The sequence below is a fragment of the Peromyscus maniculatus genome, chromosome 8 (assembly GCF_049852395.1).
Source record: "Peromyscus maniculatus bairdii isolate BWxNUB_F1_BW_parent chromosome 8, HU_Pman_BW_mat_3.1, whole genome shotgun sequence".
Taxonomy (NCBI): Eukaryota; Metazoa; Chordata; class Mammalia; order Rodentia; family Cricetidae; genus Peromyscus; species Peromyscus maniculatus.
The window spans coordinates 1,252,364-1,266,602 of NC_134859.1; the positions used below are offsets into that span (position 1 = coordinate 1,252,364).

Here is a 14,239-nt window from a genome sequence, read left to right on the forward strand (position 1 = left end):
GACTGGTTTGGAATTTGATATGTATCCTAGACTGGCCTCCAACTCTTGCGGGGAAGGGGCAAGATCCTTGTGCCTCTGCCTAAATATTGAGTCTTTAATTATATTGAGGTGTTCAGAGGTCACATATATTGATGGATGGTTATCTGAATACATATTCGATCAAAACAAATATCAGAAAATGGTAACTGGGTAATCTAGCTAGTGGGCATGTGATTGTTCACTGCAATTCTTTCGACTTTTCTAAACGTTTGGAAATTTCATAACACATTGTTTTGCAGGAGCATATTCAATCGTCAGTCTCTGAGGGGTACCATTTCATCATTCCGGGTTTTGTTGTTTTTTTTTTTTTTACAGTTCTTTGGCGAGTCACTCGCTTTCACATTCTACAGCAATACACATGATTTCCTTGGCTTCGAAATACTTTTATTAACACAAGCAGGCCAATTATCCAAGTGCAAAGTAGGGACCCAGAGCAGATAATTACTACACTGACAATGTGACCCAGGCTTGAGAGGAGATGATGCCTAAGAAACAGGAGGGGGTAAGGACAGCTTTGTGGCTTTTAGTACCATCACCAGTCTTCTGACCAGAAGTTTCACTGACCGCAACAGTGGTAGATCCCATTTCAGCTACCCCTGAGTAGTCGGAGCGAGGTAGGAAAAAAAATCATGCCGGCTCCTACTCACTAAAAACGCACCACCCCCACCTAGCGGGAGTAGAGGGGAGATAGGACGGCGTATTGCCGCGGTGCTGGGGACTAAACCCTAACACGGATAATAATGATCTCCATATCAAACGGCTGCTGCGATATAAAGTGGAAAGGCAACAGACCTACTATTATATATTATTATTACCCATTGCCCGACAAGCCAGCATTGTGACATGAAGGAGGACGCCAGACCAGCAGTCTCAAACTCGTTTCCATCTGGACTTCCGAGGGAAGAGCTGACAGAAACACATTCAGCTCTGATCAGCATCGGTTCCAAACAGCAGTCACTGAAGAGAGACCACCGTGCAACCTCACAAAATCCTAGAGCGCGCGGCAGTCGTCGTTCTGCGCGTGCGCGGGGTGGGCGTGGCCTCAGGCTTCTGAGGCAGACGGACTATTCCACTGCTGACGGGTGTTGACAGCGGAGAACTTGGCAGCCTGACTCTGGAAGCACTGGCGAGTCTCTACTGTTTTACATGGCGGATGACACACTGCGATTTATTACAGTTCTTCCGCGACAGGCTTCTGGCCACGTTGACTCTGGGTCGCTCCACAGCCCGGTTCCCCTCACGTGGCAGCGTTAGGACCGGCCGGCGTGACGCCCGAGTACGGAAGCCTGGAGGCCCCGCCCCGAGAGGCCCCGCCCCGCCCGCCGGGTCTCGCCCCGCCTTCAGCGAGCCGCAGGGTCCCTGCCGGCCGCGCCGCGGGGCAGCTCCTCCTCCTCTCCGCCCCGCCGGCTGCGGGCGCGGGGGACGTCAGCGCTGCCAGCGTGGAAACCGCTGCGGGCCGCGGGAGGCGGAAGTAGTGTCCGGCACCGCGGGCACCTCGCCGGACGCCTCGGCCATGGACGCGTCCCTGGAGAAGGTCGGTACGGAGAGATCGGGCGGCGCTGCGGCCCCGGGTCTCCGCCTCCCGGGCGGGCGACTGTTTCCCGGTGGGAAAGGGGGCCGGGGGCTGAGGAGCCTCGCCGGAGGAGGGCGTCCAGCCCCGGCCCGGCCACGTCACGGACGGAGTGGCTGAGGGAGGTGGGCCCGGCGCTGTGGGAGCCGGCCTTGGCTTCGCGGAGGCTCGGCTTGGGGCTGGGCCTGAACCGGCGCTGGCCCTGTGGGATGACAGGAGCAATCGGTGTGAGCCCCAGAAGCGCACAGGAAGCAGTCCTAGTTGTCACGGAGCCCACTGCAAAGCCACGGTGCTTTCCAAGTTAGGAGACAAATTGTGAGCTTTGGCGGGAGTAGGAGTCACCTGGGGACCTTGGTGAAAATACGGATTTGCAGCCTGTGGTCTGAAGCTGTGGTGGGCGGGGACTCAGTTTGTTGAGTTTAACAAGTTCCCCACGTGATTCCGATGCTGTAGCCTGCGAACCCCGGGCTAGAACCCCTAGGATCCAGAAAGGGGTGGGTATCCTGTAAATGGTGAGTTTATTTGGGGTAGGGGGAGGTCCTAGCTGGTCTTACAAGGTCTTGGGTTCCTCTTTCTGACCTGCGACTTACCCTGTTTACCCCTTGGGGCAATAGCCACTTGGTGGACCTGGCTGACTGCTCTGGCGTGTTGAATGGATTCTAGTTGTTCCCACCGTAGGGCGGGCAATTGAGAACTGTGCTTGGGTTCTCAGTGCTTAACATTCTGTCCTCGCAGTTTTTTCTCTCTGTCCGATGTGGTGCAAACCTACTTTTCCCACCACCACCCTTCCCTGTCTCTCTCAGTTCTTCCCTCTCTGTGTTTCTCTCACCCGCCCCTTCACCCCCGCCCCCGGTCTTGTGAAGTAACCCTGGCTAGTCTGTAACTCACTATAGACTAGGCTGACCTCAAACTTAAAGTGAGTCTCCTGCCTCTGCCCCCCAAAATGCTGGGATTACAGGAGTGTGTCATCATGCCTGGCTTGGAATTCCTTTTTCAAAGAAGCAGCTGTTGTAGTTGTGTTCACTTGTCACTGGAGAGTTGAAGGCAGTAATTGTAGGAATTGAGCCAGATGTCTTCATGTGCACACAGTGGCATATCTTGCTCCTCAGCTATTTAGCATAAATTGGATGGAACACAATCAGGGAAGAAGATACGGGTTTTTTTTTTTTTCTTGGTTCTTCTGATTAGCATAGTGTCTACCTTTTGTTATCATGAATTTCACTCAAAATTGGTAATTCTTAACTTAGGTTAGGTTTGTTCTCCAGGGGACTTTTGGCAATTTCTGGAGATGTTTTAGACTAGAGTGTCACAAGAGAGGTACTCCTGGGACCTAGTAGGAAGAAATCAAGGACAGTGTTGAATATCCTCTGTTGCACAGGACAGTTCCACATAACAGAAGTATTAGCAATGCAGAAGCTGAGGAAACTGGTTGAGATCATGTGTGTAAGTTGAATACAAAATGATGCTGAAAATGACCTTTCTGTGTTTCTAATTTCTGAACACGGCTTTATGTCATTCCATTAGAAAGAACTGAGATGATCTTTCCTCTGAGAATATCTGAAAACTAAAAGTGGTTAGGAATCCTACTGTAAATTTTTCTGAGTATTAAGTGATGATAAGATATTTTAAACTCTCCAAAGAAGATCTGAAGAGGTACTAAAACTCCAGCATGCTTAAAGGGCTGGAACTTAAATTGCATTGAACTTTGAGGAATTCAGAATATGTGGGCTGAAAGTCTCTGCCTTAGGCTAGTGTGAAAATTATAAATGTAAGTTTTGTTTTAAAAGCTAACTTTTAGTCGCATCACTTGTGAGCCAGAAACAGGCAGATCTTGTGAGTTCGAGGCCAGCCTGGTCTACAGAGTGAGTTTCAGGACTGCTAGGGCTACACAGAGAAGCCCTGTCTTGGGGAGGGGGAGGGAAGCTAGGGCTCTTATTTTTATAGTCTATGAAGTAATAGAGCACTTTAGATATAGTGAATAATTTCTGTTAATGAAAGGCTTTGATGTAATAAGAATTAGATGACTCTGTTCTGAAAAAATAGTTTGGATTGAAGTGAAACATTGAATTATGTCCATTCCTGATTCTTTGAGGAATAGGCTAATTTGGGCTAGAGTCTGTATTTCTAATGTAAATTTGAGAGTTATTTGAGTAGTTCCTGAATAATCCTGCTTCATCTTTTCCATGTATAATTTATAGAGCCACAGAAACCACAATGTTATTTGATATTCATCCTCTGAAACTTCAATATCACGTCCTCTAGGACAGTGGTTCTCAACCTGTGGGTTGCGACCCAACAGGAGTAGAATATCAGATATCTTGCATATCAGACATTTACATTACAATTCATAACAGTAGCACAATTACAGTTATGAAGTAGTAACGAAATAATTTTATGGTTAGGGGTCACCACAACATGAGGAACTGTATTAAAGGGGGTTAAGAATCACTGCTCTAGAATATAGTATGTGATCATCACTCAGTAAAATCACTCCATACATGTCCCTTCATCAAACTATAACTGTCTGTGTACCTCTGCTTTTTCTTGAGGTGATATGCAAACTTGTAAATCTGACAGGATAATCCCTTTCCTTACCTTAATTTGGTTTTCTTTCATAATGGTATCTAAAATGAGTGATGACTCCACACCAGATAGGCTAATCGAAGGGACAAGAAATTCAAACTGAGAGTACAAAGAGAGACTAGGAAAAACTGAGGTGATTGTTCCTCTGATAATAGTTCTTTATAAGTAGATCTGCAAAATAAAAATGGTTAGGGGGCTGGAGATGGGTTAGTTGTTAAGAGCACTGTTGTTCTTCCAGAGGACCCAAGTTTGATTCCCAGCACCCACATGGTGGCTCACAACCATCTGTACCACCACCTCCTTGGTGGCCTCAGATATGTGTGTATGGTGCACAGACAAACATGCAGGCAGAACACCAATTACATATAAAATAAATCTGAAAAAAAAAAATTAAGCTTATCTTCAACACATAAGAAACAGGGTTCTGGAGCTGGAGAGATGGCTTAGTGGTTAGAAGTGTGTACTGCTCCTTCAGAGGATCCAAGATGGCTCTTGATCACCTATAACTACAGCTTCAGGAGATCTGAAACCCTCTCTAGCTTCAGAAAGTACTTGCACAAATATGGCATGCCTACAGACACACACACATACACATAAATAAAGAAAAACAATTGAAAAACAAAAAAAACATGGTCCTGGATAATTTTAATATTATGTTAATATTCAAGTCAGTACTAACATAAGAAGTATGAGAGACCATATTTAGTTTTCACCACATTCATTTTTCAGTATTATCTTGCTGCTTTAAACCTTTTTATGTTGAATGAAAAATGTCATTCTTCCCGGATATTCTGTTTAGACAAGGTGTGCTGCAATTTGTTTTGTGTTTGCTTTAACTCCACCTGTGAGCAAACTCAGGACAGAATTTTTCAAGCTCCTCAACTGCTGATATTTGTTTCAACTGATTCTTATGTGTGGGAGGTTCATTGCAGTGCAACATGTTTAACAGGATCCCTGGCCTCCATCCACTAGGTTCTAGCAGTACACTCCCAGCTGTGACAATTAAAAATGGCTCCAGATGGGGTGTGCAGAATTGCCTCTGGTTGGGAATCATTAACTTACAACCCAGAGCTGCTGTTTAGTTAGGGAGCCACTAGTTACGAATGCCAACTTAAATCTACATATACTGAAATCAAGCAGAACTAACAGTTCATTTCCTTAGTGTATTAACCACATCACTAACCATATTCTAAGTGCTCATCAACCACATATGGCTTGTGGCTAACATACAGGGCAGCACAGGACTAGACCATTTCAATCACCAATGCAGTAGAGCTGGGTGGTTTAATTACCTTGTTAGGAGCTACTTATCTCTGAAAGAGGCAACTTCAACTCTGTTTTTTACCTAAGCCCACTGTTGTTGTTCGTTTTTTTTTGTTTTGTCTTTAAAATGGGATATCACTGTGTAGCCAAGGATTACCCGGAACTCATGATCTATCTTCATCTCCTGAGTGTTGGGATTACAAACATGTGCCATCACATCACACCTAGCTTTGTGCAGTATTGGGGATTTGAGCATACTAGGTAAGCACACTGAGCTGTGTCACAGGCTCTCATTTTTTGTTCTTGTCCTTACCCTAAACTAAACATTTCTCTTTTGAGTCAGATTTTGAAAAGTTATTATCTTACTGTTAGAAGCTTATAAAGAGGAACAAAAGTAGTATGAGCAGAACATCCTGATCATTATTGATAAGGATAGCCAGAACTTTTATGCCTCCTTTAAAAAGCATGAAAAAAGGGCTGGAGAGAAGGCTTAGTGGTCTAAGAGTGACTACTGCCTTTGTAGAGGACCTGAATTTGGCTCCCAGCACTAATGTAATATGGCTCACAGCTGCTTGTAACTCCAGTACCAGAGGATCTGACCAACACCCTCTGACTTTCAAAAGTACCTATATGCTTGTGGTATTCTTAAATTTATGCAGCCTCACACAAATACACATAAATAAAAGTAACAAATCTTTTTTTAAAAAAATTTTAAGCACAAGAAAATAATCCTAATGAGGCAAGTTTTAAATAATTGATTTTTGTATGTACTGTGACAGGGCCCACTCTTTCACATAGTGTAGAGGGACTGCTGTATAGACGATGGGCTGATGTTCTAGCTCTCATTCAAAGTGAGGATTTTGCATACAGATGCCTGGTAGCTATGGGAGTAAATGATTACCCATTGCTGGGTATCAGAGGAGATGGATGGGATTTGCTGTTTTAGAGTTCTGCTTCTAAAAGTATATGGCCTTGGCTGGGCATGCTGGCTCATACCTTTAATCCCAGCACTCAGAAGGCAGAGTCGAGTGGATCTCTGTGAGCTTGAGTCCAGCCTGATCTACATAGTGAGTTCCAGGACTGCCAGGGCTACACAGGACCAGTCTCAACAAAGAAGCATGTTTGTGGCCTTGGTGATTCTGTTTTATCCTGGATTGCGGAGGTGTCTGTGGCAGAGCTTTTGGTGCTCTCCTCCCACCCCCCAGTCCTAATGTTCTAGTCAGGATTGTGAATTACATTCTAGCCTAGAGTGACTGTTGTATGTTTTCACTTAAAGCAGAAATCTGTTTTGATTTGTACACCCTTATTAGTTGAAAGTCAGAATCCAGTGCTGAGTGCTGGAGATAAGAGGGGAATAAGATGTGATTCCTGCAGGGTTATGGTATAATGAAGGACAACATTTTTACTTTGTTTTGTTTTATTTTTGAGATGAGATCTTGCAGTGTAGTCCAAGTGGACTTCAAACTCTACTTTTTCCAACCTCCCAGGTGCTATTATAGAAATGCGCATCACAATATGCTACTAGGTGTACATTTTAAAATAAGTCATTGTCTAAGAAGGAGGAATAGAAAGTAGTATAGAAATGAAAAAGAAATTAAATTGATGGCCAGTCAGGAGTTTTGAAGAAGAGGGTATTCGGGGTATTTTTTAAATTGTTTTTGTGTGGGCTTGTTACTACTACTACTACTATTATTATTATTGTGTGTGTGTGTGAGAGAGAGTAGGTGCAGGTGTGCCAGTGTGACTCCAGATAAAGAAGAACTTAGAAATAAAGCTTTGCTGCTGTGTAGTATCTTTTTCCTGGTATACTGTTCAGAAGATAGTATTTATGATATAATATCTAAGGGATGGATTTTAGAATCTGGGGGTGAGGGGGCTGTGTGTGTATTTTAATTTAGAATTGAATTTCTCAATTTCTATGTATCTCTGATGGTGATTTGGATGCTGTATTAATTACTTTTCTGTTGCTGTGATTAAAAACACCATTATTTTGGGTTTATAGTTCCAGGTTAGGACTCATAATGGCACAGACAGCAGGCAGCAGTCATAGCAGCTGGAGCTGGAAGCTCAAAGTCCACATCTCAGACCACAACCAGGAAATAGAGAGTCAAATAGGGATGGCAGGAGACTTTAAAACCTCAGATCTTGTCCCCAGTGCATACTTCCTCCAGCAAGGCCATACTTCCTATTGGGCTCTCCAGTAGGGCTATCAACTGGGGACCGAATATTCACATGCCCTAGACTGTGGGGGACATGTCACTCAAACCACCACTGATGTCTTTCTTGTCCCTCCATGCACTACTGTCTGTTATTATGTTTGGTGTCTCATGTTATTAATATTGTTGCTTCTTTAGCTTTATGGATTTTTATCACTCTGTTGCATGTTTTTGCTCTTTTATAATCTTTGCTCATGAATTTGCAAGGTTAAGTACTAGTAGTTACACCTTGTCAACAACTATATATCCCTTTGAAATTGGAGATTATGATGTTTTATGAATTAATAATTATAATATGTCTTCATGTCCTCACAGACACACTCAAACAGAAAGAAGTGTCTTTTTGTTTTTTAAAGTTTCTAATGGGGGTTGCTTGACATGCCTGTGTAGGTCATAGGACGGCTTGTGGGAGGTGATCCTTGGTTTCCACAGTGTGGGTTCTGAGGCTCAAACTTAGGTCATCAAGCATGCAGCAGGCACCTTTACTGTTCAGCCATCTCCATAATCCTTTTATTATTGAGACAATGTTTCATAAAGCCCAGCAGAAACTGGCCTTGAACTCCTCCTGACCTTCCTGCATCTGGCCTTGAACTCCTCCTGACCTTCCTGCATCAGCCTTCTAAGTCCCTAGATCATAGATGTATACCATCACAGGCTCTGGTTTTTTTTATTTTACTTTTTAAAGGTAAACATACACAGAGACTGAAGAGATGGTTCAGCACTTAAGAGCACTTGCTGTGCTTGCAGAGAACCTGGATTCCATTTCCAACCCCCACATGGCAGCTCACAGCTATCTATAACTCCATTTCCAGGGGTTCCAACACCTTCTGACGTCCATAGGCACCTGAACTCACAAGGTACACATACAGACACACAGGAACACACATACATATGAATAAATTTTTTAACTCAACCATAAACAGTACTGGGTTTCATTGTGACATTTTCATATATATTTATCATTATACCTTGTTCTAACTTTTTCCCCTTACCCACTTGTCCTCCCCTGTGCTCCCTACTGCTTACTCTCTGGGCCCCTTCTTTTATACAGATAATCTCTTCTGCTTTAATGTTGCATGTAGATCTCAGACTTTAATGAGGTTATTTTACTCAGGTATATTTATTTTTTTAATTATATGTGTAATGTACTCATGCCACAGTATGCATATGGAGGTCAGAGGACAACTTTGTGGAGTTGATTCTCTCCTTCCACCTTTACATGGGTTCTGGGGATAGAACTCAGGCCACCAGGCTTGCATCATTTCGTGGTAAACACTTACCTACTGAACTATCTCAGAGGCCCTTCTCTAGAATTTAAATAAAGAAAGATGAAGGCAGGAAAGTAAATCTGTGAGAACCTGGTGACTCTTACACTGCAACTGTGCTGCCTTCTAGCCCTCATAGCTCATAAACAGCCACCACCACCACATAAATTTCTCTACCTTTGCTAGAAGGAATAAGGTTTAACATCTGAAGTAAACATTTAGTTACGGACAGGGTCACTACATCCTGGTTTGCCTAGGACCATCCCAGTCTACACCTTTTGTCCTGGTTTAATTATTAATACTCTTAAAGTGCCTCTATTTGAGCTACTTGCCACAGGCTTGGTGGCAAATGCCTTTACCTGATGAACCATTTCACTGGCTCTATTTTATTTGTTCCTAACTAGAAGGATTTGTTCTATAAGAGAAATTTGTCATCTAGTTGTAACATTGTAGAAATGGAAATTTTCCCTAAATGGAGAGTTTCTGAGTAAAAATACTAATTAAAAAGATGACCATGAGCCAGGCATGGTGCGCACCTTTAATCCCAGCACTCAGGAGGCAGAAGCAGGAGGAGCTCTGAGTTTGAGGCCCGTTTCGTCTATAGTAAGTTCTAGGACAGCCAGGACTATGTAGAGAGAGACCCTCCCTCCTCCCCACCCCCACCCCCTGACCCCCACAGGAAAAAAATGATCATTAAAAGTAAACTCTAGTTATGTGGGAGGTAATGTGTGTCAGGTAATTAATTAGCATAATGCCTGATGATTGTAAGCAACTCAGTAATTAAGGATCATCCTACTTATTCTGTGGTGGCCCCTATGCTTGGTGTTAAAACAAAATGAAATTATGATCTTTTTCCTAAGAATAGGCTGTTTTCTCCTTAATATCATAAAATAGTCCGCTTTTATTTCCCCCTTCTATCATAAAACAGTCCCCTTCTATGTACTAAAAATAGGTATCTTTTCACAATTTCTGGGTTGTTTGTTTTTGCCTTTTTAGACAGGATGTGATGTATTTCAGGCTGGCCTCAAACTCATTGTGTAGCCAAAGATGGCTTTAAGCTTTTTATTGTCTTTACCTCCCAAGTGCTGAGATTATAGCTGTGTGCTACTTCACTCAATTTCTGCACTGTTGAGAATCAAACTCATGGCCTTGAATTCATAGCATTTGAATTCTGCCTCAGCCTTGATTGAGTGTTGGGATTACAGGCATGACCCACAACATTCAATTCAACTGCATTATTTTTTGTTGTGTTTTGAAGAAGTTGGAGGTTTCATATAGATCAGGATGACTTGAAACTCCATGTGTAGATGAAGTTGGCTTTGAACACTTGATCCTCTTACCTCTACATCCCAAGTGATTACTCAACACCACACTTGGTTTCAATTTAATTCTTTATTCCTGTAGGTTTGTTTATGGTTCTTGCTTTGGTTTTGTATAATCACATAGTTTTAACACCTAGCCTATCGATGAGCTCTAGGTTCATCTGAGAGATCCTTACTCAAAAAAGAAAAGTGGAAGACACTTGATGTTGACTTGTAGCCTCTTCTATACTCTTGCACATAGACATCAATGTCCATGCACACACAAAAGTTCATGATCCTCATCAGCTACACAATTCAAGGCCAGTCTGGGCTTCAAAGGACTGTGTCAAAAAAAAAAAAAAATTAGATGAAAACAGACAGAGGCGGTGGTGGCGCACGCCTTTAATCCCAGCACTCAGGAGGCAAAGGCAGGCGGATCTCTGTGAGTTCGAGGCCAGCCTGGACTACAGAATGAGTTTCAGGAAAGGCGCAAAGCTACACAGAGAAACCCTGTCTCAAAAAACAAAACAAACAAACAAAACAACAACAACAAAAACAGACAGAGGGAGACATGTGCCATGGTACACAAGTGAAGTCAGAGGACGATTTAGCATTGATTTTCTTTTTTACCATGTAAATCCCTGAGCTTGAACTCAGGCTGTCAGACTTGGTGACAAGTACCTTCACCCACTGAGCCATCATCTTATTGATTATGGATTTTTGTTTATTGTTAACTAAAAAGATTTGTTCCAATGCTATAGGAAAAAAATATCATGATGCACTGTACAGAGAGAAAGGATGATGCCCAGTGCTGAAAAGGTCTCTGACCTTAAGCCCTTGATTGAATAAGAGAAACAGGAATTAGCTGAAGTCTGCATCCCTGCCTTTAGGCAGCTGATGATTTGGCTAAGGAGTTCATATCTGCACTGGAAAGAGCATCTGTAAAAAGGTTCTCAGTGAAGGATGTGAGGACTCAGGAAGACTAACAGCTGAATATCAGAATGGCCCCAATTTCAAAAGTTCTGTCTCATTATCCCCATACATTCTATCTTTTGTTCTTTTTGTCAGTGAGTGCAGACTTCGGGTTTAGAAAAAAGTGGTGACACCTAGTGTTTAGCACATGCTTATAATCCCAGCACTGGAGAGGCAGAAGAGAAGAGTCATAGCAAGTTCAAGGGCAGCCTGGCTTACATAGATGGCTTTAGGCTAGCCTGGGTTATATAGAGTGATCCCCTCCATCTCAAAAAAAAAAAAAAAAAAAAAAAAAAAAAAAAGAAGCAGCTATCATTAGAGGGGATGTGAAAGTGGTTGTATCCATAAAAGTTTCATAGAAATCTTGAATTGTGGGAATGGAGAGATGAGATGGTTCATTGATTAAGAGCACTATTGCTCTCAAAGACCAGAGTTTGTTTCCCAGAACCCTATCAGGCAACTCACAGCTGCCTATAACTCTAGCTCCAGGGGAATCCTCTATGGGGACCCACCCACATATGCACACATGTATGTGCACACACATAAATACAAATCATTTTTTGTTTTGTTTTTAAGAAATCTGGACTTATAATTTAAAGGTACAAAGGCATTCAAACCAGGCAAGTGTTTGGAGCATGAAGATACGAATGATCAAGCAAACTGGTTACCTTTTCATTGAGCTGCAAGAGATGAGGGTGATAAGGAACAAAACTGGGACACATAGGAGTTAAGATAAATTCTCTTGACTATTATCTTTTCCACTTCTCAGCAATAATCAGATTGCTGAGACCCTTTTAAATATAACCCATTTCATACTTAAGTTGTGGATTTTATTTAAAACATCTTTTGAAAATGTTTTAAAATTATATTTAAACATCAAAAACAGATAACCTGGTGTGGCTTAATACCAGAACTCAGAGGTAGAAGCGAACAGATCTCAGGGTTTGAGGCCAGCCTGGTCTCCATAGTAAGTTCCAGTCCCGCTGCAGCTACATAATGAGATCCTGTCTCGGGGGGGGGGGGGGGGGGGAGGAAAGAGAGAAAAATAAAGCAGAAACAGGATTACTTTGTAAACCTTCCTAGAAACCAGCTTGTGTAATAGAGACCAGAAAGGGGAATAAAGAACCCAGGGTTCTAGCACATGTCTTCAGCAAATCACATCTCCAAGACTTAATTTCTTCACCTCTAAAATGTTAAGCTAGACTCAGATATTTTCATGATACACTTTTTTTCTTTCTAATGACAATTTTATGAATGAAATTTGACTTAATATCCTTTGTATAAAACAAAGCTGATCTACCTAATAGGCACTAGAAAGAAGGCACTAGAAGCCCCACTTTTATGTAGATCTTCCCCAAGTTCTTCTTGAGAGATTGATGGTTGATTTTATCTGTGTGTCTGTGTCAGTGTGTGTGAGATAGAGATTCGTGTTCATGCATTCGTGTATGTGAGTACAGGTGTGTGCATGTGAGAGCAGAGAACAGCTTGGGTGTTGGTCTTCACCTTCCACTTTGTGACAAGACATATGCTAGGCTAGCTGGCTGCAAACTTCTGGGTATTCTTTTTCTATCTCCCATCTTGCTATAGGAACAGGGAGATTACAGACTCACAGCTATGTCTGACTTTATGTGAGGTCTGAGAATTCAAACTTGGGTCTTCACACTTGCCATGCATGTTTCTTATCTACTGAGCCATCTCTGGTTAGTTTTTTTTTTAAGATGGTGTCTCACTTTATAACTCAAGCTATCCTCTAACTCAAGGTAATCCTCCTGTCCCAGCTTCCCTAGTTCTGGGATTGCACATATACCTGGCCTCCTTCCCATTTGTTGTAAGGCTTACAGGAACTGCAAACTAGACTCCTAATGTCTTATCTAAAATTTAACAATTTATGTTTCTGATATTGGTAAATTGAATAGAACTTCTTGAATGATTTGAGGAGGTAACGTAGGGCTACTAAATGTAATAGACAATATTGCAGACTTGCTGTGGAAAATGCTTAGGTACGTGAAGCAGTATGAAGAGAAATGCAAGTCCTTCAAGAACTACATTGACAGAGGAGTTTCTGTAAGTACAAAACAACTCATGTTGTATAGCAGTTGGGGCAGCAAGACTTTTTTCCCTAAAAGTACTATGGAGATTAAGAAGAAAGAAAGATGTTTGGGGGTTTTTATAATTAATTACACTCTGTGTGTGTGTGTGTGTGTGTGTGTGTGTGTGTGTGTGTGTGTGTGTAGATCAGAAGACAACTTAGGTTGGTTCTTTCCTTCATCATGTGTGTGCTAGAGATCTAATTTATGTCATCAGCCTTGGTAGAAAGTACCTTTAACTGCTGAGTCATCTCACAGGCCCTTGTGTATGTTTTAATTCTATAAGAATTAATAACTTGGGGCTGGAGAGATGGAGAGAGGACCTGAGTTCTGTTCCCAGCACCCACATCAAGTGGCTCACAATTACCTTTAAGTCTAGCTCTGGGGGATTTAATTCCCTATTCTGGACTCTGGGCACACATATACATATAATATGTACACTCACACATAACTAAATAATAAAATAAATCTTGGACTCAGCAGGTTAAATTTATATATTTATTTGAAATATATATGTGTGTGTGTGTGTGTGTGTGTGTGTGTGTGTGTGTGTGTGTAACAATAATAAGTAAAAAGAAGAGGCTTTTGCTGTGGGATGTTCTGTATGCAAATGTGTTGCTCTGATTGGTTAGTAAATAAAACACTGATTGGCCAGTAGTCAGGCAGGAGGAATTATAGGCGGGACAAGGAGGAGAAGAATTCTGGGAAGTAGAAGGCTGAATCAGAGACACTGCCAGCCGCCACCATGACAAGCCGCATGTGAAGATGCCGGTAGGCCACGAGCCACATGGCAAGGTATAGATTTATAGAAATGGGTTAATTTAAGATATAAGAACAGTTAGCAAGAAGCCTGCCACGGCCATACAGTTTGTAAGCAATATAAGTGTCTGTGTTTACTTGGTTGGGTCTGAGCGGCTGTGGGACTGGCGGGTGACAAAGATTT

General features: G+C 42.4%; 1 protein-coding gene across 6 annotated transcripts in view; it reads left to right on the plus strand.

The window, feature by feature from the left end:
* Positions 1-928: 928 nt before the first annotated feature.
* The window catches only part of Pdxdc1 (pyridoxal dependent decarboxylase domain containing 1), a 59,685-nt gene continuing 46,374 nt past the window's right edge, over positions 929-14,239 (plus strand). For 3 of the 6 annotated variants that reach the window (XM_076577815.1, XM_076577817.1, XM_076577816.1), the window contains exon 1: positions 1,342-1,573. In XM_076577815.1, coding sequence (XP_076433930.1) covers positions 1,553-1,573 — 21 coding nt within the window. In that variant the 5' untranslated portion in view covers positions 1,342-1,552. The other 3 variants (XM_006983876.4, XM_006983879.4, XM_076577818.1) reach the window with 3 other exon arrangements.